At 43.0% G+C, this 22,752-nt stretch overlaps 2 protein-coding genes across 21 annotated transcripts in view; both read right to left on the bottom strand.

The window, feature by feature from the left end:
* Positions 1-539: 539 nt before the first annotated feature.
* LOC122778160 (eukaryotic translation initiation factor 5A-1-like) lies at positions 540-5,939 on the bottom strand. Of its 2 annotated transcripts, none has more exons than XM_044039779.1 (5): positions 5,875-5,939; positions 4,097-4,284; positions 3,225-3,329; positions 2,042-2,173; positions 540-1,557 (listed from the first exon to the last, which is right to left on the bottom strand). In XM_044039779.1, the coding sequence occupies exons 2-5, from the start codon at positions 4,262-4,264 to the stop codon at positions 1,495-1,497; spliced, it is 468 nt and encodes a 155-aa protein (XP_043895714.1). In that variant the 5' UTR covers positions 4,265-4,284; positions 5,875-5,939; the 3' UTR covers positions 540-1,494. The 2 variants fall into 2 exon arrangements, with proteins under 2 accessions (XP_043895714.1, XP_043895722.1); XM_044039787.1 differs by lacking the exon at positions 5,875-5,939 and adding an exon at positions 5,798-5,820.
* An 899-nt stretch (positions 5,940-6,838) lies between these two features.
* tnikb (TRAF2 and NCK interacting kinase b) overlaps positions 6,839-22,752 on the bottom strand; it is a 38,140-nt gene continuing 22,226 nt past the window's right edge. For 14 of the 19 annotated variants that reach the window (XM_044020005.1, XM_044019957.1, XM_044019888.1 and 11 more), the window contains 12 exons: positions 21,291-21,472; positions 21,084-21,204; positions 20,456-20,593; positions 19,445-19,550; positions 16,975-17,157; positions 16,742-16,885; positions 15,980-16,114; positions 15,755-15,855; positions 15,451-15,600; positions 14,351-14,510; positions 12,126-12,265; positions 6,839-9,913 (listed from right to left, as the gene is read on the bottom strand). In XM_044020005.1, the coding sequence (XP_043875940.1) occupies positions 9,830-9,913; positions 12,126-12,265; positions 14,351-14,510; positions 15,451-15,600; positions 15,755-15,855; positions 15,980-16,114; positions 16,742-16,885; positions 16,975-17,157; positions 19,445-19,550; positions 20,456-20,593; positions 21,084-21,204; positions 21,291-21,472 (1,644 nt within the window). In that variant the 3' untranslated portion in view covers positions 6,839-9,829. The remainder of the gene's footprint in view (positions 9,914-12,125; positions 12,266-14,350; positions 14,511-15,450; positions 15,601-15,754; positions 15,856-15,979; positions 16,115-16,741; positions 16,886-16,974; positions 17,158-19,444; positions 19,551-20,455; positions 20,594-21,083; positions 21,205-21,290; positions 21,473-22,752) is intronic. The other 5 variants (XM_044019906.1, XM_044019896.1, XM_044019968.1 and 2 more) reach the window with 2 other exon arrangements.

The raw sequence follows: 22,752 nt of genomic DNA on the forward strand, positions 1-22,752 counted from the left end.
AATAATCTCAGTTTAGAGACGTTTTGGGGTTTGTTTTTTTAAGGTATAATTATAATTATAATTTCAGTTTTTCTGGATTTGGAGGGTGATTTTTCCTGTTTTTTTTATTAATTATTTTCCTTCTCCTAACCCTAACTTTTGTTCTTTAAAGATTTGTCTTTCCACTCATGAACAAAGTCGTCCAAACATAATCCTGTAGTGAGACAGTTATTTCTTTTCAACAGTAACGTTTGTCCCGTTACCAATAGCAACTTCCTGTCAACAGTTTTGACTCGTCGTTGATCTCCAAAGTATATAATTGTCCAATTGTGGTGACTGATGACATCACAGAAGCATACATTTCAAGAAATCCTGTTTTTTAATGTTTATCAAAAGTGGAAAAAATTACCCATCATATCTCAGTCAAAAGTAATTGGATTTGAAGGGAATTTGGTCCGCGTGTGTGGGATCAGACACCCTAATATATCCATTATCAGGTTTAAGTTCCACATTCTCTGAAAATTTATTTAACTTTAGAAACAAAAGCAGACAGACGTGAATTTGCAGGGGTTTTTTCTCCATTTTGTTTAATCATTTTTATTTTGTCATCTCCAGTCAGGTGACAAAGGCCTCGAGTAAACAAAAACAGAAAACCAAAGAAAAATACTTTGCAACTCTTTGTTTTATAACCACCCTCTCCCTGAACCCAATAGAGTCCCTCAACAAGCGCTCACTGCACACCGCCTACGCCATCTCACACTCATGACTCACTACTAAATACAACTTTCTTTAAGTAGTTGTGGGAGGCGAGGAGGAGGTCAAAGGTTGGGGACAAACCTCCAACTTTCTACAGAGCAAAGACTGAAGGGGAGGGACAAAGAAAATGAAGCTTGTTCCTGTTCAGACTGGGGTGTGTGGTGGGACGTGATCGGGGTTTGAACCTCAAGTGCTTGTAAACGCTCGCCATCGCCGAAGAACTAGAGCGAAGGCTGGGGAAGCAAAATGGCTGCCAGTGGGACGATCTAAAACCAGGCTTAACTATCTACAGGGTCGACGCCCGCCCGCCCCCCCCTCCAAAGCCCCTCCCTCTAAAAGGTTTTTAGACCTGCTATTTTCAATCTAAAGAATATAAAAAAATAATCATACAAAAGCCAACAACTCCCGTTGTTATTCCAACATTCAGGAATGTGACACTTTGAAGGCAAAAGGACGTGAATGAGCAGGAATGAGCGACTGATGAGAAACTTTTTTTTCCAAGTTTTTTTATATAAAGTCGACTGTTGTCAACAGAAACTTGAGTGATGAGGCAGAAGGACAGCGCAGTCCTAACTGCAGCGGGAAGAAGAAACAAAAAAACAACATCAATGATTATTATTATTATTATTGTTGTTAGAGAGAGAAATTACAACACAATGATTGACGTTGGCCAACGCTTTGGTGACAGGAACCAATGAGAATGCAAGAGACTGGGTTGTGGGTGGGGTGTGTTGCCCTGGGCAGCAACGTCTGTCGACTTTATTTGGGCAGAACCTTGGTGGCGACAGCGCACTCCTCGCCCATGGCAGAGAGCACGGTGACCTGCAGAGAGTCAGACATCAAACATCAAGCTTTGTGGGTTTAATTTAGATTAAGCTGCTTAAAATAATAAAATCTGTCAGTTAAGTCTATGATATCTTAAACAACATGTTTGTCTTTATCTCACTGTTGGAAAGACTTTTCCAAGTTTGTAAGCCACTCACTCTCCCACGCCAAACCCCATAGAGAAAATCATTGATTTTAACGTCACAGCACACAGGAGTTGTTGATCCACTGCTGCCTCCACTAGTTAAAATGCCTTATTTTGTCACTTCGGCACTGAAAGTATCTCACTCACATTTACCTCAGTGACACAAAGTGACCACACGAGGCAGCAGTAGACCAGCAGCTCCTGTGTCCCCACAAGCTAAAATCACTGACTTTCTCTATGGGGTTTGGTGTGGGAGAGTGAGTGGTTTTACTAAATTAACAGTAGACCACAATTCCAGACACCAACCACACACCTGTTCAAATGAACGTCACTTACCGCAAAATCCTCACCGGCGCTGAACTTGGCCTCGATTTCTTTACCGATGTCATTTTCAGGGACACGCAGGTCCTCTCTGACATCGCCGTTGTCCGCCAACAAAGACATGTAGCTGTTATCGATGTTGATCAGCTGAGGAAACAAGACGCAATCAGATAATCATGGAAACCCTTTGTATTTTGAGGATAAATCCTACATTTGTTTGAAATGGGAGCCAGACTAAAGAGTGAACGTTCACTTTATTCACAGCAGATAAAGCTTCATAAATGGACTAAGTCACTTAGTGGGTTTTCAAAAAAATATTTCCAGCTTAAGTGCAGACTTTGTACACAGCACCACAGTGACTTTCATTTCCCGCAGGTCTAAATTACTCCAACTACTGACGACAACACCAATATCGGAGGTTTTCCCAAATCACTATTGTTTTCTTAAAAAGTCCAAGTTACCCCTGAATGAAAAGTGAAGCAAGTTTATAGATTTTAACCAAAGTCGTAAGGGACACTCAGTCGATGCAGTCAGAGCCCTGCTGTGGATCAGCAGTAAGAACTATGATAAATCAAATGTATTGAGCTCAGAATTCATATAAGTCAGCCTGTGGCGCTGGGATGTAAAGACCGGAGGGTGATGACAAAGGTCGGCCGAGACTTAACTTGATTCAACTCCTCAAATCAAACCACAGCACACGGTGAGTGAAGCCGAGCGCTCAGCAGTCACTCTGTTATTGTAGGGTTGACTCGACACTGCCCCCACAATTTCTGGTGGTATTGCTGCGTTCCCCCCCCCCATCATCATAAGATCCAGCTGCTACGTACACAGCGACAGACAACTTCGCCCGTCTCCACCTCGTGTAAAGTACACATGTTAAGTGTTACTATGACAGTGGTTAAAACAGTGGTTCATTTACCGACAGTTAACCGTGTTAAAGCCATTGCTGCCGTTTGTTCCCGTTGAGGCCCTTGAATAATCTGACATTAATGAAGGGGCGATTCAGATTTAAATGAATGTATTGATTTAAAACTTGTTTTAAGTACTTTGACACTGAACTTTAATGATACACTACATTTAATTTCTGCTCTGCCCTATATGTCAGTGGCAGCAGCTGGACTGAGGTCACATGTCCTATCTAATTACTCACAGTGTGACACGTGTGTGAGAGACGTTTTCAGAACAACCTGCAGCATACCTGGTAGTCTAATCTTTTGATGGCTGGAACATCCATGTTGTGGGTGGAGGGGCACATGTCTTCATATTTCTTGTTGGTGAAGATGTCGATACCAACCATGTTAACCTGTAGGACAAAGATGGCTTTGCGTTAGAGTGCTGAAAAAAACCTGGAGGAGGGAGGAGGACAGTGTGTGGCAATAGGGTGTTGTGTAAAAATCACTACATAACAATTAATTTAAAATGTACAGATTTTCTTACAGACATTTGACACATTGACAGACTCTTATTCTCCCCGGAATCAAGCCACACAGGTCAAAGTCCATGTGGGAGCACCCAGAGTGTTAGAAGATAAAGACTCCTGAGTAGTTGTACTGCAAACACATTAAACCATGTGGCTCAGGCTGCTCTGAAAGATCTTTGGAGCAGAAGCTGAGCTTCACTTGTAGCCAGCTTTAAGAAAAAAAAAAGTACAACACAATATACTCACTGCATGGCAGAGTTTTCCAACAGGAAACTGAAGTTTATAAAAAACTCACTCTCCCACACCAAACCCCATGGAGAAAATCAGTGATTTTAACATCAGAGTTGTTGATCCACTGCTGCCTCCATCACTTAGTTACAACGTCTTGTTTTGTCACTTCAGCAGTGAAAATCCTTCGTTAATTTATCTCAGTAACACAAAGTGACCACACGAGGCAGCAGAGGACAAGCAGCTCCTGTGTCCCCATGAGCTAAAATCACTGATTTTCCTCTATGGACTTGGGTTTGTAAAACTCACTCTCCTACACCAAAGTTTCCTCTTGGAAAAGTCTGTCTAACAGTGACATAAAGACATGAACATCTAATGAAGACATTGTAGACTTAAGTTGCCGTAGATTTCATCATTGTTACCTTAGCATGTCCATGCTTGCCGGTCTTGGAGGTTGACATCTCCACGATTTTGCAAGGACGTCCCTTCAGCACAACGTGGCCGTTCTTGCGCAGAGCAGAGCACTGCATGGGGTAAGTGGAGGAGGCGCCAGACTCCACGGTCTGGAAGTCGATGTCATCATCTGCCATGGTGTGCTGCGTCAGGGGTGCTGCAGAGGACACATGTTAAAATACAAAAAAAATCCTGTAAATAAACAAGGTACACAAAAAAACTTGGTGCCCCATTTCAGTAAGCATAAACGGGTAATTTGTATCACGGACGAGGTAAATACGAAGTGGATTCAAGATGGCTATCCTTTGTTTTATTCTGTAACTTATAAAATATAATGGGTAAAATAAATTCAATCGCATTTTACATTTAATTTTTGTAACATTTACAGCCGTTGACAAGCAAATACTGGGCAAAAGCATCTGGTTCACATGTGCAAAAGGTTTGCTCCTGTTAAAAATATAAAAATGGGAAGCCTGACATACATTTCGAAATTTCTTTTATTGAAGTTTCATGTTTTTTTTTTTGTTTTTTTTTAAAAAAACATTTTTCCAACTATTGGTTTAATTATTTCATATTGCACATAAATTAATTATTACATTATCAACCAATTGCTGTTTTACACCAAAATATACATTTCACTTAACTATGACTAAAATTGAATAATCATGCTTCGTTTTGTAGGAAAACATCAGTTTCACAAACACGCATTTTGGGGGGTTTATAATGAACATAAGTATTATTTAAATGTAAATACTTTTGGTTAAATTTGAGCCGATAATTAAGTTTCACTCAGAACGGAGCATCTGCTGTCCTTACAGGGCCCCCCACTCTGCGCTGCCTCCGTTGTGATATCGCAAGATTTCGACTGAATTGGTTGTGCTTTTTATCATTTTGTTAACTTTCAGCCTAGTAAATTATACGTTTGAAACACCGAAAACTACTTGTATGTATGCTTCCACCGCTACGAGTCTGTCAAACAAAACGGTTAAGTTAATTAACAGACACAACTACATTTATTTATTTGCTACATGTAATTGTTTTTGTGAACGAAAATATTCGCTTTTAACGGCGTTAGCAGTAATAAGTTAGCCGGCCTGTAGTTTTGTTAAGTGCAACAGCGCCAGATAACGGAACATGGTGCTAATAATGGTCTCGATAAGTTGACTTTAGGGTGGATTTTGTGATTTTAAACTGCTCAAGTTAAGTAAGACAGCACTAAACCTATGTTGAACGGGACATGAAAAAGCCGCTAACCGCGAGCTGCGAACACGAGACCGTTATCTTAGCAAGCTAACCGTGCTAGCGGCGTCCATTCAGCTCCGTCCAAAATGATATCTAAAGATAGCCGCTGCGGGGCCTCGGCACCGTCTCCAAGTACCGTTATTTACCCGTTAGTTTGTACGGTGTATTTAAGTTGGAGCACCGGGAAGGAATTTAAGAGGCGGGGGGGAAGTTAGTTAGTTACTACTGACAAAAAAACAAAAAAAAACCATGTCTGCTAGCGCGGAGAATGACAAGCGACTTCCACAGACCGCGCCGCAGACTCAGCCTAGTACCCACACCCTGTCCGTGCCCCGCCGTCGACTACATCGACCCGGCAAACACACCACCCCTACTCCGCGGGCTCGACCCAACAGCTCCCCCGGCCACCCAAGCACCTCCGAACCCACCTTGAGTTCGCCTAAAAGCCCGCTAATTCATCCGTTTGTCCCCGCAAGGGAAGCACCACGCGCCATGCCACACTTACCTTCCAAGAAAAAGAGGAGCGAGAATGCGCACGCGCGGTGAACTTCACTGCCGCAGCATCCGTCGGAAAAAAAGACACGGGGGGAGGGAGGGGGCGGGGGGCGGAGTTCCGTTATGGCAGCCGAACAGAAAGGGATGCCATGCCTGAGGCGAACCTGGCAACTCTTCAGCGTCACATTTCCGCAACGTGGAGAAATAAAAGGAGTAAAGGAACAGGTGTAGCTCCCCATTCATATATACACTTTGTATTTATTAAAAAAAAAAATACACATAAAAGGAACATTTGTACTGTTATTTCCATGGGTACAACAGACTTAGCCAATAAAATATGTGTTATTTTAAGTCTACAACATCTTAAGAACATGTTCATGTCTCACTGTTAAAACTTTTCCAACAGGAAACCGAAGTTTGTAAATCGTTCACTCTCCCACACCAAACCCCATAGAAAAAAAAATGGTGATTTTCTGTATGCTGCCCTGATCAACAACTCCTGTAAAAATCAGTGATTTTAACATCACAGCACACAGGAGTTGTTGATCCTCCATCACTAAGTTCTAATGTCTTATTTTGTCAATTCTGTGTTTGAAATCCTTTGTTCAGATTTACCTCAGTGACACAAACTGACCAAACGAGGCAGCAGTAAACCAAGGCAGCAGTGTCCCTGCAAGCTAAAAACACTGATTTTCTCTTTGGGGTTTGGTGTGGAAGAGTGAGTGGTTTATAAACTTCAGTTTCTTGTTAAAAAATGTCTGTCTAACAGTGAGATAAAGACAGAAACACTTCACTTTTATGAGTTCAGTCTCAAAAACCTGTCTTTCCTTTCCATGTTTTCAGTGATTAAATTGTCCATTTAAACGTGAATATCTTCTCTCTCTGCTCATAAATATGTGGTGGACGACGAAAAGCAAAATAAAATTAAGTTGACAAACTGAAGGAGGTGAAGAAAAGAGTGGAGGCCATGCTGCTGCTGTACAAGGAGAGGACATTTATTGTACAATTTCCAACATCACAGATGTGTGTCACCAGACTTGAGGTTGTCTTCTGACTGATTCAGGTGATTCAGACGAGGTGAAAACATACACACACATGCATGCCACACACACACCTGCTCGCCTACACACTCACGCGCACACACACACACTCAAGCATACACGTTCACAGTCTTGATACGTACAAAAATTGAAATACAAATACAAATAATACCACAATAAAAACATTGTATTCTTTTTTTGTAAGAAATTCTTATAGCTATGTTCTCTATTCTGTAGAAAGACAACTAAGCTTTAATAATAATAATAATAACAATAATAAGTGAACATAATTTTTTTCCCCGTCTGCCTCTAAAATGATCAGTAAGATATCATCAGAAAGAAAATTCTTACAGTATCTCTTTCTCTTTATATATATTTATATCTTAATTTGTCGTCTATGACCTCTCAAACTGACCCCGCCCCCTCCTCACCTTTATTCACAGGGTGTCAAATAACATCCCACACATGTAAAAGGCTTCGGCCGCACTCGACGCCACCGCGTCGCTTACACTTGTCGCAATCCTTTTCAAGAAGAAATGAGCAAACGGAGAAAAAAAGGACAATATAGAAAAGTGGAATGGAAAAATGTGACGTGATCCAGTGTACCAGATTAAAGTCCAGATGTGAAGAGAAGTTCCAAAAAGTTTATCTCTCATCATCCCAGGACCTGCCAGTGTTCACTTCAACAGAACGTGATGAACAACAGAGAACGTCGTCATTCGTACAAAAACCTTCCTTCTCATGTTCTGAGACTTTTTGTCCTTACGTTAACATTTACGTGAGTATTTACACGAGTGTGGTGAACAGTAAAAATGTGCAGAAAACAAACAGGAGGCAGTGAAAAACATAGACTGTATGTAAGAAATGGACGTCGTCTTCTGGTCGCAAAACAAACCCCCCAAAAATTCACAGATGTCACCTGGAACCGGGCTCCTATTGGACAACACCACCTGTCAATCACGTAAAACGTGAAATATGATATTACAAAGACAAAAAAAAGTGTATTTCCTAACATGTATTGCATCTATTTCCACAAGGTGGCAGCAGCAGGTGTTTTCTTTTTCAGGTGTTCAGGAGTGATGACAACCTCGTATTCAAGACAAGAAATCACAGAAGTATGTCGAGCTAGCTGTTACCGATAATACCAGCTGACAAAAAACGCTCAATGTGGTATTTTTTTGTGCACATTTGCGACTGATTCACTGAGAAACAAAAACGACAAAGGTGCTACTCGCGGTAAAATTAGCAGTGTTTCTACTGTGGAGAGGTTTTGGTAAAGTTGCTCAGAGTTTCCAAGTTGGAAATTCCGAGTTCCGACTACAAATGGAATTCATCAAAAAAAGTGTTGGTGACTGGCCGCTCAGGTCAAGCCTACAGATTTTGTGATTTAACCAGCGTCAATGTCGACAATGAGACGTCACTTGGCAATCGGGTTGCTATCGGACAATACCAGGTGTTGCCCCCTGGTGGCCAGTCAAAGTAAATAGTTCCTTCCACGCCACAGAAACCAGAAGACTACGTCCACATTTTTTTTTAATCGACCGTCTACTCCTCGTGTGCAATTTGATGTGATGTGTGATTTTGTGATTGTGTGTCTCTCGCAGCGATAATAACAATATCTACAATCTGAAAAACACGCCAGGAAACCGCTGTTTTTCGGGTAACGGAAAACACATTAGCCACAGATTTCTGACGCCTCGGACGTCAATTTATTTATTTATTTATTTATGTACTTGTCTTTCTTTTTTTTTTTGCTACAAAAGTCATAGCGTGTTCCAGTTGCCCTCGGAAGTCGCAACCGGGAGCGGCATCACAGCTGTTTGATATCACAGGTTTCTCTACGTTCACACTAAATTCTGCTCCGGAGACAAAAAAATAACAAGAAATATAAAATGCTGCTGGCTCTGTTTGTGTTTGAAAACTTAAAGGTAAACAATAACACAATTATCACATCACCGATTGTTTCTCAATGACTACGATGTGACAACAAAAAGCTAAACTTTCAGTTTCACTTCTGAAGAACGTACACAATTACTTTCATCGTTGATTATTTTCTCCATTCATCGTTTGCTCCCTAAAAAAGTCGGAAAATATTGATCATTGTTTGTCAAACCTGGAAATGATGACACTTCCAATGTCACAAACGTTTGAATGATTTCTTTGTTTAAATGGAGCAAAGAAATCAGAAAGTATTCACATGTAAGACGCTGAAAAATCCGAAAACTTAACTTTAATTATACTGAAAACACTCATTGTTGTAACTCACTATCATTAGTGTGGATGTAGCCTGTTTTAAATATGGGTTCAAATTTAAAGATTCTGCTATGTTACAACCTCCCTGCACCACTGGAACACACTATTACAAAAAAACGGCTTTGGACGATTGTGAACTTGGCTCGCTGTCACGTCTCGTTGTGGTGGAAACGATGAAGCTAGCGTGTCCACACACACAAGGCCAGACAGGAAAACACCTCAGCGTGGACATCATGTGGAATTCACGTCCGCCGCGTTGCGTTGATGTCGACGTCACTTATGCTACGTTAACAAATACCAAAGTTCGTACTCACTAAGACGACACCGTGTGGCAGAGGACGTCGGGAAACCCTGTGAGATAATCACTCATGTGCTACACAAAATAACTCCTCTATTCAATCCAATGGGAAAGTCAAAGGCGACATGGGCGCGGCGTCCATGTCCTTTAACGTCCTTGGGAACAAAAGTCACTGTGGTCCAACAGTCCGCAGAGAGAGAGAGAGAGAGAGTGAGGCTGTGGCGCCCCCTACAGGTGTGGGGTCCAGCAGGTCATCGTATATCCTCAACACACACATAGACTCACCCACAGACTCACACACACACACACACACACACACTTCCCTCTCTCCTGATGGTGGGCGATGTTCTCAGCATAGAAGAGGAGGTCAAAGGTTACCAGTTCATCATAGAGCTTCTGTTCAGGGTCATGAAGAAGACTTGGCTGCTGCCGCCAGAGCGAACTGAGGCGAAGAAGACCTGTAGAGAACAACAGGTGTGTGTGTGTTAGACTTCTTATATTTACGAAAACAAGGGAAGAAAAGCTGATATTTATATGTTATTTTCAGCAGAAACAAGAAAGTAGAGTAGCTTTTGTTTTGGCAAATTTTTATGAAATTTGAAAGACAACGTGACTTCGAGAGAAACAGTTACGCCACGTTCCACTTTTATCGTATCTCGGATGTCGCAACTGGCAGTGACGTCACCCCAGAGTTCCAGTTGAGAGGTCGCAAACATGAAACATTCACAACTTCCCGGTCAGCAGTTAAGGGGGAAACTTAAAGGGGACATATTATACCCTATTTCCCCCATTAAAATAGTTCCCTGGTGTCCTAATGAACATGTAAGTGACATGCTTTGGTCAAAATACTATAAGGATGAAGCACCATAGCAGTTCAATAACCCTGCTAAACCCGCCCCTTTCAGAAGGCTCGGTTTTCGTGCATGGTCCCTTTATATGCAAATGAGACACAAGCAAACACACACCCACTTCTTCCAGGGGGTTTCTGATTTGTCCTCTTTACAGCGCTCACTCGCTCAGATCCTGTACCCTCTGCTCCATTCGTCTCCCCCTCCCTCCACTAGTTCTCTGACAATATCAACATGGCAGCGTGCGTGGAAAACAGCGAGAGACGTCACAGGAAGAGACGTCCTACATAAGGAACGAGCTGAACACTGCCGAACTGTAAATCAGTTAAAAACACTTAGGGACAGCACCACTGATCGCCACCGCTGATCGCCAGCGGCGCACAGTGGGCTGAATAAACTGCCGCTGTATGTGACTGTATCAGACTGAGTCTGTGCTCCGGTCATGGAGGACGTACTGAACAAATATTTTGTTCAGAATGGTCAGTTATGAGCTCTATGTGACCTTTTCTTAAAAATGTGTGTGTTTGTACGTCGGTGAAATACGTCCCCTGACTAAATACGGCGACCACTGGCCGCAGTCTGATGCGAAGTGGTGCAAACACACGTTTACTGACTTTATCCGGCACATTAGCTTCATATATAAAATCCTCTGAGGCTGGAAGTTTGTGTAAAACACTGTGCTCCACTGTGCAGCCACCAACAGCACACTTGTCCCTCCGCGTTGACATAATACCGCTCTTCCTCCCTCGCCTGCACTCTCGCATTTTATAGGGACAAGGTGGAGCTAAGGTGGAGCTAAGGTGGAGTTCTCGAGGTAAACTTACTGGTGGGGCGGTAACATTTGCGGTGAAATGCGCATGCTGCCGTCATAAGCGCAGGGAATTCAACGTCGCATGTTTTATCGCCTTTACTTACACTAAGGGGGACCACGAAAACATGACTGAGTATTCTTTTTCCACACTTTGGCGACTGGTAGGGCCTCCAGAGTCCCAAATATAAGTATTAAAATGGTTAAAAAGTTGATTTTGCATAATATGTCCCCTTTAATGATAAGGGTAAGTTTCCCTTAGTGAATCTGGATACTAACTTGAGCTTCAAAGCAAATGAACTTAAATATCTTATTATTTTACTTTTACTGCGATGTCTTGGCGTTCTCTGGGGTAGAATGAGGGGGAACGTTTATCGTAAAGTTGATGGATGGAGTCGTAAAGAAAGACTTTGTAGAGGGTCCAGTTACTGACGTCACGCCACTAAGGTGACGCCATTTTGGCAGGAAACCACACTGTTTACATCCAGAGACCTGCTTTTATTGTGATGTGTCAGCGTTTATCGTAAAGTTGAAGATATGTTGTAATGCCACAGGTCTGGAATAATGTCCATCCTCGTGAAAAGCACCAGTCTGTTGGGTTTTTTACTCGACCTCTGCGGATTTCTGTACGTCACATGACTCTGTTTGTGACGTACAGAGCTCTACACTCAGCCTCAAGCCTCCGAAAGTTGACGGATAAAGTTGGAAAAAAAGACTCTAAAGAGCGTTCAGTTACTGACGTCACACAACTAAGGTGACGCCATTTTGGCAGGAAACCACACTGTTTCTATGATGTGTCAGCATTCTCTGGAGAGACATGAGGGAAAGTTTACTGGAACGTTGAAGACATGTCGTAATGCAGCAGGTCTGGAATAATGTCCATAATCATGAAAAGCACCAGGGGGCAGTATAATCATCAGATATATGTCTGGATTTTAAGTGAACTTTGATCGTTTCCTGCCAACATGGCGGAGGAAACAAACTATCCGACCAGCTGAAAAATCGCTGAGTCACCTTGTCGTTCCTCTCTGACAGGAACTTCAGTCGCTGAGCTCGCTTGTGCATGAAAACTCCGTCGAGGTGTCCCGTCTCCACGGAGCGGATCTCAATGGCCTTCTCTCCCCAGCCCATGATCTGGTTGGAGTGGATGTAGGCTGCACACACACACACAGAAAAGAAGGTGGATTTTACAGGAAAGAAAGACACAGGACTTGTCTCACACCCAAGCCACTCACACCACCTCCTCCTCTTCCTCCTCCTTCACCTCAGGGAGTAAATTATTGCAGCAGTTTCTGAGTAAATCAAATAATCTTTTTACGTTTAGAGGACGCTTGGATTTTTGAAAAGTTGTGGTCGCAGGCACACGGAGATCGTTACGAGTCTGCTTCCCAGTTCCTCGTCAGTGTTGTAAGAAGTGAAAACTTTGTTAAAATAACTCTAAAATACTTCCTGTTTCCTTGTTGTGGTCACTTTGTGTCACTGAGGTTAATCTGGACAAAGGACATGAAATGCTGAAGTGTTAAAAGACATTTGAACTTAGTGATGGAGGCAGCAGTGGATCAAGACCAACAACAGAATACCTGTGTGCTGTGATGTTAAAATCACTGACTTTCTCTATGAGGTTTGGTGTGGGAGAGTGAGTGGTTTACAAACTTCAGTTTCCTGTGTGAAAAGTCTGTCTCACAGTGAGATAAAGATGCGAACGTGTTCTTGAGACATCGTAGACTTACACTGACGTAGATTTTACAAGGTGAGTCTTCAGCAAAGTAGCTAGGGGGCGCTCACAACCCAATCGACTCTGACTGTGTGTCCTGACCCCCATACAATCACACTTTAAAAAACCTGAACTACCCCTTTACGAGCATGTCTGAGCAGGAGAGAACGTCCAGATCTTAAAGCTGTTTTCAGCAGTGGCCTCCAGGTGGCGCTGACCTGCTGACACGTGTGTTTCTGCTTCTCTTCTTGTGTTTTTTTGTGTGGGATGAAAATAAAAGGCTGACGAGCAAGAGGATCAACGATCGGCTCAGCGTCCGCAAAATAAAAAACGCCACCGTGCAGTTTTTTTGTTTTTGTCTGGAGGGTCAGGGGGCATCAGAGTGAGGGGGTGAGGGGGAGGGGCCGAGGGCCCGGGGCGGGCTTGGCGGTGAGAAAACTCTTGACAATAAAAACACAAACAGACGTGATGTTGTCCACAGAGTCTCAGGACCAGCACGGACACACACACACACACACACAGTGACACAGTCGTGTGAGTGATTCATACATTATAGAGAAATTCAGACGCAGTCAAGCAGCTTTCATCTCCCTCTCCTCACTCCAGCTCAACAGCAGTTTGTTGTTGTTATTTTCTGTTCCTGAGCTTGAGCCGGCGAAGATGAAAGAACACCACACACACACACACACACACAAACACACACACACACAGAAACACAAGAGCATTTCCGCCAACACACACACTATACACTGTGGAGTGTGTGAGGAGGTAATGCTCTATTGTCGACTCGTGCAGAACATGAATATTTAAACACTCGGCATTAAAGGGATACACAGAGTTTTTGGGTTGTTCTATCAACTAAAATGGAAAAGTTCAGTTGTTGTGTGAGGTGTAGACACACAAGTAAGAGCTGATTGTGTCGAGAGCGCCCCCTGCTGCTGAAAACCAGCCTCTCAGTGACCACACGGCTGCCGGCAGAGAAAGAGACACAAGGAAAAACAACACTCACTCTCCCACACCAAAGCCCATAGAGAAAATCAGTGATTTTAACATCACACACACACACACACACAAACACAGGAGTTGTTGATCCACTGCTGCCTCCATCACTGAGTTCAAATGTCTTATTTTGTCAATTTGACATTTGAAATCCTTTGTTCAGATTTACCTCAGTGACACAAAGTGACCACACAAGGCAGCAGCAGAGGACCAGCAGCTCCTGTGTCCCCGCCAGCTAAAATCACTGATTTTTTCTAGGGACTTTGGTGTGGCAGAGTGAGAGAGTTTTCCTGCTGGCAGCCATGTTTCCACTGATGTAGTACCTCAGTGTATGCACAGGAGCGCTCACACAATCACTATCACTTCAACTTCCCGTAAAACTTGATGTATCCCTTTAAAGAGTCATGAGAACAGGTGTGAAAGTGAAAAAAAAAGAGAGGAAAGTGCTGATTTGAATGCAGAAGGGGTGTGACCGTCTACAGAGGTCAGAGTTCAGGGGAGGAAGCGAGCTGATTGGTTGACGTACCGACGGAGGTGGGCATCTCGCCCCACTGCAGCACCACGTCTTTGGTGATGCGTCCGTAGGTGTTGACGTAGACGCCCTCGTCCTCGTAGCACAGCAGCATCTCCATGCCGTCCGTCTTGGGCAGAACCACGATGGCGTGCGGGGTCACCTGACCCTGAATCTGCCGGGGGTGACACACGGGAAGGAGGGATGGGGGGCGGGGGTGGGCGGAGGCAGGGGGCGTGGTTAGGAGCTGTCGTGAGCCGAAATGGACGCCCCCCATAAACCCCGCCTCCCCCCAACCCCCGAGAGAGAAGAAACTGCTGCAACAATCAAGAGTCTCCCGCTCTTCAAAGCACATGGAAACAGACATGTGACTCGTGTCTGCTTGGGTTGCTATGGTTACGTCTCCTTCACCCCACGTCTGTGTCTAACTGTAACCAGAACAGGAGACGCTCACACCCCTGTAGACGGTAACACCCCTCGCCCGCTCCATTGCTCACACATTCACTCAGGAAACAGGAAAATGAAGTTTGTAAACCACTCACTCTCGCACACCAAACCCCATTGAGAAAATCAGTGATTTTAACATCACAGCACACAGGAGTTGTTAATCCACTGCTGCCTCCATCACTCAGTTCAAATTTATTTTTTTGTCACTTCGGCTTTTAAAATCCTTCATTCAGATTGACTTCAGCGACACAAAGTGACCACACGAGGCAGCAGAGGACCAGCTGCTCCTGTGTCCCCGCTAGCTTAAATCACTGATTTTCTCTATGGAGTTTGGTGTGAGAGAGTGAGTGGTTTTTAAAGTATGCCTAACACCCATTCACTCACCTCCATCTTCACTCTCTCATTCATCAAACCAGTGGTTCCCAAACACTCGGTCGGAGGCCCACAGATGGTCACAGGAGCTTTGTGTGTGGTCCCCGCACAAATGCATTAAAAACTGAAGTGTATATATTTGAATAACATGCATAAAATAATTAACTTTTAATGAATGAATTGACTAAGCATATTTTGGGTGTTATTTGTTTACCAGATTATATTCAGATTATAAATTAATTACTGACTAGATTATTAAAAAAAAAAAAGAAAAGAAAAATGGGCAAAAACCGTACATGTGAGGGTATGTAGATGTCGTAGGGGTTTCCAGAGTCCACATCGATGACGTGGAAGCCCACGCTGGAGCCGTAGATGACCTTTAACCTCTGTCCTTCCTCCACGGTCAGGTCGACCAGCAGTGGGCGGTGCTGCAGCTCTGTGAACGACTGACAGACACAAACAGAACAGAGAATTAACATTAAACATAGTGGAACCACAGGCTGTTTATTTAGTTTAATTTGATTTCATTTCTAACTCAATTAATCATTTTAAAGAACTTATAAACTTTGTTTTTTCCCCATAATGACATATTTATTTTACCTTGAAGGCCATGAACTTGTGGTAAGGTTTGGGTGCCCAGGCATAGATCTCCACCGAGTTCTTCAAAGCGATCACCAGGAACTTGATCCTCTCGTACTTCACTACAGAACAGAGCAAAGACAGATGACTTTCCTGACTCTGTGACCCCTGGCGTCTTATAAAAACCAGAGAATTCAGATGAAAATAGATTTTTTTTCACGTTGTCATATTCATGAGAATTCTTACCAACTTTGTAGTGAACACAGCCCTCCAGTTCTCCCACTGTGATCCAGCCCTGTTTCTTCTCCACCTCAGGGTCGTTGTGTAAGATCCTGTTCCTGAGCCACGACAGGTAATAAACACGCAGCTTGTTCTTCTTCCCTGGTTCAGGTGAAAAAAACCCACACAAATTAACACAAACACGACAACTGCAATGTCTTTGCTCGTGTATTTGCATTCATGGTTGAACGTTTACTGCTTTATCTCACTGTTGGACAAATTTTGTAAACCACTCACTCTCCAACACCAAACTCCATAGAGAAAATCAGTGATTTTAGCTGGCGGGAACACAGGAGCTGCTGGTCCTCTGCTGCCTCGTGTGGTCACTTTGTGTCACTGAGGTAAATCTGAGCGTAGGATTTTTAATGCCGAATAATACAAAATAAGACATGTGAACTTAGTGATGGAGGCAGCGGTGGATCAACAACTCCTGTGTGCTGTGATGTTAAAATCACTGATTTTCTCAATGGGGTTTGGTGTGGGAGAGTGAGTGGTTTACAGACTTCAGTTTTCTGTTGGAAAAGTCTGTCTAACACTGAGATAAAGACATGAGCGTGTTCTTAAGACGTTGTAGAAAATGTTTTTGTAAAAGCTATCATTTTGTACAGGAAGAGGCTAGGTGTGAATTAGCTTTAGCTTCAGCCGACACTCCTTCGGTCCAACAATGAGAATTCAGAAGTTCTTTCATGTTGAGTTTCTCTGACAGCAGCCGTGAGCAGACGCACTGACCTGAGATGGTGACCAGGACGTTGAGTCCCTCCAGGACGTCCATCTGTTGGAAGCGCCGTCGGTTGATCAGGTTGTAAACTTTTCCCTGACCACTTCGATCGAGCAGCATCAGACCGTTCTCTGTCCCCACCAGCAGGTTCACGCCTGCACACACACACACACACGCACGCGTTTTTCCGCGTCCTCTGTGTACACACACGTCTGGTCTCATGAATGTGGACAGCGTGTCTCACCCCACAGTGCTGCACACAGGATCTCAGAGTTGAAGCGCTTCTTGTATTTGCGGATCTCAGGCGTGTCGCTGTGCGGCCTGATGTTGGTCGGGTTGACGTTGACCACGGAGATCTTTCTGGCTTCGTTGAGTCGCGCCTGCTCCAGCTCCTGCTCCTGCTTCTGCAGCTCGTCGGCGAACAGCGCTGCATTATTTATTTAAAAGAGCAACAAAGAGAAGACGGTCGATAATTTCATCTTTGTTTACAAGGAAAACACAAATACTTTGCAACTTAGAAGTTCAACTATTGTTAAATTTACCTTTGTGAAGTAATGTCGTGGTTCTGTTTGACTAGTTTTACTAACTTTTTTGTTTTACTAAAGTTAGGGTTCATGTTCTAAAATAGTGGCTGACTGGGTTCTTAACAAAAAACCTCTTTGTCAGCTTAAGTCTACGATATCTTAAGAACATGTCCACGTCTTTATTTCACTGTTAGAACAGGAAACTGAAATTTGTAAACCACTCACTCTCCCACACCAAACCCCATAGAAAAAAGTAGTGATTTTAGCTTGTGGGGAGCTGCTGGTCCTCTGCTGCCTCGTGTGGTCACTTTGTGTCACTGAGGTCAATCTGAACCAAGGATCTCAATCGCCGATGTCGCATAATAACACATGTGAACTCACTGAGGGAGGCAGCGGTGGATCAACAACTCCTGTGTGTGTGATGTTAAAATCACTGATTTTCTCTATGGGGTTTGGTGTGGGAGAGTGAGTGGTTTACAAACCAGTTTCCTGTTGGAAAAGTCTGTCTAACAGTGACATAAAGACGTGAACATGTTCTTAAAGCTTCATATACAACATGATAAACACCATCTCACTGTTATATACATGTGGGTGGGGTGGCTCAGTGGTTAAGACCGGTACCCTGTGTGCAAAAGACAACATGGTTGCAAGTTCAACTCCACCCCTGGCTTGTTGTACTCAATTCCCTTGTAAGTCACTTTGGATAAAAGCATCTGCTATATGACATGTAATGTAACATAACATAGACTTTTATAACAGGAGAATAACGTTTGCTAACCATTAACTCTCCCACACCAAACCCCATAGAGAAAATCATCGTTTTTAGATTGCGAGGAAACAGGAGTTGTTGATCCACCGCTTCCTCCATCATTAAGGTCAAAATTGTTATTTTTTCAATTCTGTGTTTGAAATCCTTTCTTCAGATTTAACTCGGTGACACAAAGTGACCACAGGAGGCAGCAGTAGACCAGCAGCTCCTGTATCCCCCTGAGCTAAAATCACTGATTTTCTCTATGGGGTTGGGTGTGGGAGAGCTGACACAGGCCGTTTCTCAATATCTATACTTGTGCGTACTTGTGTACTCCCATACTTGTGAAAACGTCATCAGCCTCAGTCCAAGTGCTGTTCCAATTCTCAAGTAAGCGAACAGTGAGGACGGTTCTCAAACCCGGAAGTGTACTCGCTCCGCCCATTTTTACCAAGTATGCATCGGAGGTACTTGGGATGGCCATGTATCCCAGAATACATTTCGGCGGAACATAGCAGCAGATAATAGAAATGTAAATCTGAAATAAATATTTTTCTGTGTCCCGGAACGCGATTTTAACATAATTTGAGGCGAGAAATTAGTCATTTAGAATTCAAACATGTGGTTTGTGTATGAAGATATGACGTATTTTTAGTTTGGCAGCTCCGCCTCTGTGGACGCTCACTGTGCTCGGCGGAGAGCAGCGTTACCTCGGCCTGTCCTAATGAAATAATTCGCAGACGTCGCTGTCATTAGATGCTCGGTGTGATCCATAGATTTGTTGTTGACGTGTTATTTTGTTTTTAATGGAAACATTTTGACTTGACAGTTTGAAAGTTTGTATATTATTGTTATATTTATTTTAACTTTGAATTTTAGATTTATATTAAAGTTGCACGGCCATTGTATCTGTATTTAAATATAATATGTAAATATTAGATATGTAGGGTAGTATATATTTTTACACTATATATATATATATATATATATATATATATATATAATACTCTACAATGCTGTAATATATCTATTTTCCACATTGTATTATTTGTATTGTATATTTTAATAGAAATAAATTAATAAATGAAGTTAATTATTTAAAATGTGAAAATAAAAACAATATATATGCATTTATTAAAAGTATTTCATATGTTTATTTATCAACACCTTAGGTGGTGGTAATGAGGTTGCAGCACTTGCCGCCAGCCACCATTCAAACAGCAGAACTATACATACATACTTGCTTACTTGAGTATTGAGAAACAACGACATACTTGTGTACTGCTGTACTTGGCAAGTATATACTCCCAGCGTACTTCTAAAGTATATACTTCCCAATTAAGCAAGTACATACTTGCTTATTTGAGTATTAAGAAACGGCCAGAGACTTAGACACAGGAAGTGTCTTCTCTCTGTCGTTTCAGGTCTGAGCGTGAACGTACCTGAGGCGGAGTCTTTGTCGTCATCGGTTGGTGACGTCCCGTAGACGCGTGGGTCAACAAACGGTGTGAAGGACGCCTTGGAGCCGCTGCCACTTCCCATCCCGTACTGTCGACGACACACACAAGCTACAGTCAGTCACATGGTTCAGGCCCGGTTAGATGAGGGAAACAACAGGACACATCCGCAATAAAGGAAACACTTTTATTTTCAAATTTGAAGTCAAAATTTCACTTTTTGTTTCCTTTATTTCTTTGTTGTTTGACAATAAAAAGTGATCCAGATTCAGTTGGAGTGTTTCCTTTATCAGGTCAGCGGTCTGTTTTCATGTGCTGAGGAACAGAGGCTGGAAAAGTGAGAGAAGTGAGGGATAAACCGAGGAGGAGGAGACGGGATCCGGGAGCAGATCTGTGTATGTGGAGTCCAACAGGGCGGGAAATTAAAAGAGCCACAACAAAGTGATTTATTTAGGTTTAAAACTCATTTTAGGTTTTACCTTTCAAATCTTGCCTGAAACAGTCTTTATTATAAGATGTGGTTTGTATTTTAATCTTAAAACCCATTGTTCCAACAGGAAGTTTGTAAACCACTCACTCTCCCACACCAAAGCCCATAGAGAAAATCAGCGATTTTAGCTCACGGTTACAGTTACAGAGTACAGAGCTGCTGGTCTACTGCTGCCTCGTGTGGTCACTTTGTGTCACTGAGGTCAATCTGAATGAAGTATTTTGAATGCCAAAGTGTCAAAATAAGACATTGTAACCTAGTGATGAGGCAGCAGTGGATCAACAACTCCTGTGTCTCTGTGGTGTAAAATCACTGGTTTTCTCTAAGGGCTTTGGTGTGGGAGAGTGAGTGGTTTGCAAACTTCCTGTGCTCAGTGCTAATTTCCTGCCCTGAAAAAAAAAACAGGACTGAATCACAGGTTTGTGGTCAGGTGACAGGTGGGTGGTGTCACAGGGTGTGAGTGGGTTTCAGGGGGAGGGGCTTTATTTGGGTCGAGCTCCACCTACTTGGAGCCCAGAGGCATTGCCGGGGGAGACGAGGGGGGAGGGGCTTTGCTGCACCAAATCTGGCAGATTGGTGTTGGCAGAGAAGAGACCGGCAAGGCCGAAGAAGGCGGCGCTGGCGACCGAGCTCCGCCTCCGTCTCTGGAGGGGGGAGAGAGAGAAGTGGGAGGGGCTACTGCGCAGCCAGGGCTGTGATTGACAGGTGGAGGCTGTGTGAGAGGGTGCGTTTGTTTCCTTGTGTGAAGCTGAATGTTAGAGGAGGCGGGTGGGCACAGAGACAGGTGGCCCTTCATACAGGTTGCCATGACGACAGATCACACAGTGATGAAATCTCCTGAAACTCAATGTTTTCTGTTGATCGTTTAGTTGTTGTTTTTTTGTGTTTTCTGGCACAAAAAAGTCTATAAACTTCATATTTAAATCTTTTAAATTCATATTTTTCCTTCCTTCTTTGTCTTATCTTCTTCATCTTTCCTTTAGTTTCACTTCCTACCTACCCTTCCTACCATCCTTCCTCTTTTCCCTCTCTTCCTCCTATCGCTTTCTCGAATTCTTCCTCCCTTTTTTATTTTCTTCCTTCTGTCTTTCCTTCTTTCAATCCCGCCCTCCAGGTCAAAGGTCATGAGCTCACCTCACGCATCATCAGCGTTCCATCCTGTGAGCTGTTTCCATACGCGTCGCTGTGGCTGCCGTCGCTGTGGCCACCACCCACTGCGCTCAGCGACTCGCTCGCACTTTGACTCGCTGCAGGCCTTTAAAAACAACAACAACAACAACAACAACAGGTCAGAGATCAAACCAGCAGAGGGCGCTGTTGCTGCAGCTCCTGCACGCTCACATGATGCGCGGTATGTCGCTGACGGCCACCGTGCCATCGTTGGCTCCACCCTCTCCCTCCTCATCCTCGCTGCTGTGAGAATCCTCACTGGACGACGAGTAGTCGGTGACTTTGACGGGCGGGCGGCTTGACTCCTCCCCCTGACGCAACTCCCGCAGCTCTTTGGCCAAAGCTGTGAGATCCTGAGGAAACACGCAGGAAAAACATCATAAAAAAATTGTAAATAAATCGTAGAAACGTCGTAATAACACCAAGTTTCATCCTCATACTCATGGATAAAAGAAAAATGTATTGATAACAGTTTTTTTTCACGTTCTAGTCAAAATTTTATTCAGCGACGGTATCGAAGGTGATCAGCCCCGCCTTTATTAAGAGTATTTATTATTATTTATTGTTCATTTATCAACACTCTGTGATGAGGCTTAATCCAATGACAGCGATGTCAGCGGATCATTTCATCAGTACAGGCCGAGGTAACGCTGCTCTGCCCCACGCACTGTACGCAGCAAGCGTCCACTGAGGCGGAGCTGTTCACCTCCGATACCGTCTCTGCCAAACTATAAATACGTTGTATCAAAATACACAAACCACATTTTTGAATTCTAAATGACTAATTTCACGCCTCAAATGATCTTAAAACTGCATTCGGGGACATCACGCGCGCATACAATACTTTCTGGTGCGCACAAGATGCTTTTAATTAAAACCTTTAATTTTTTTTTTCTTTCGATGTCCCTTTAGGGGCTCCGTATAATTCATACTCATTTATGACATTTTATTTCTTCACCTTTCTCATCAAAACCTGGTGTATAATATTATACACATGAATGGAGAAAACAACAATAACAATTCAAAAATAATGTTGTTTTATGTCTAAAAACGGTTTAAATCGTGTTGGGTTAGGGTTACTCGTGTTTTACCAGCAAATATTTAACCTTTTACATAAAATCACTAAAAATAACTAAATATCAGAATAATTTGGTTGAAAAACAAAATGTTTGAGGTGATAAATTTACATTTTCAGGACCTTGAATTTATATAATCCAGAACTCAAATATATATACATGAACAATATAATTCATATTTTTCCTCTTTTTATAAAGCAAAAAGGGTTAAAAATGGTTAATTAAAATGGTTATGAAAAAGACGTGCAGTTTCGAACAGTAACCACCGGAGGGCAGTAACGTGCACAGTGAAAAGAAAAAAAGTGGGGTTTGTTCTTGGTTTAAATTACATTTATTTATGCTGATGGGGGGAAGTGGGAGGAGTCAGGATGATGCAGGCAGAGGAGGAGGAGTGGCCTCAATGCAGGAGGGTCAAGGGAGAGAGACAGAGAGACAGAGACAGAGAGACAGAGAGAAGACTAATAGCTATAATAATTTCATGGGCATGGAAAAAGCTGCTGCAGAAACGGCTGCAAGTTCAAATGTGTTATTTTGTAATTTTGGCATTTAAAATCCTT

The sequence above is a fragment of the Solea senegalensis genome, linkage group LG1 (assembly GCF_019176455.1).
Source record: "Solea senegalensis isolate Sse05_10M linkage group LG1, IFAPA_SoseM_1, whole genome shotgun sequence".
Taxonomy (NCBI): Eukaryota; Metazoa; Chordata; class Actinopteri; order Pleuronectiformes; family Soleidae; genus Solea; species Solea senegalensis.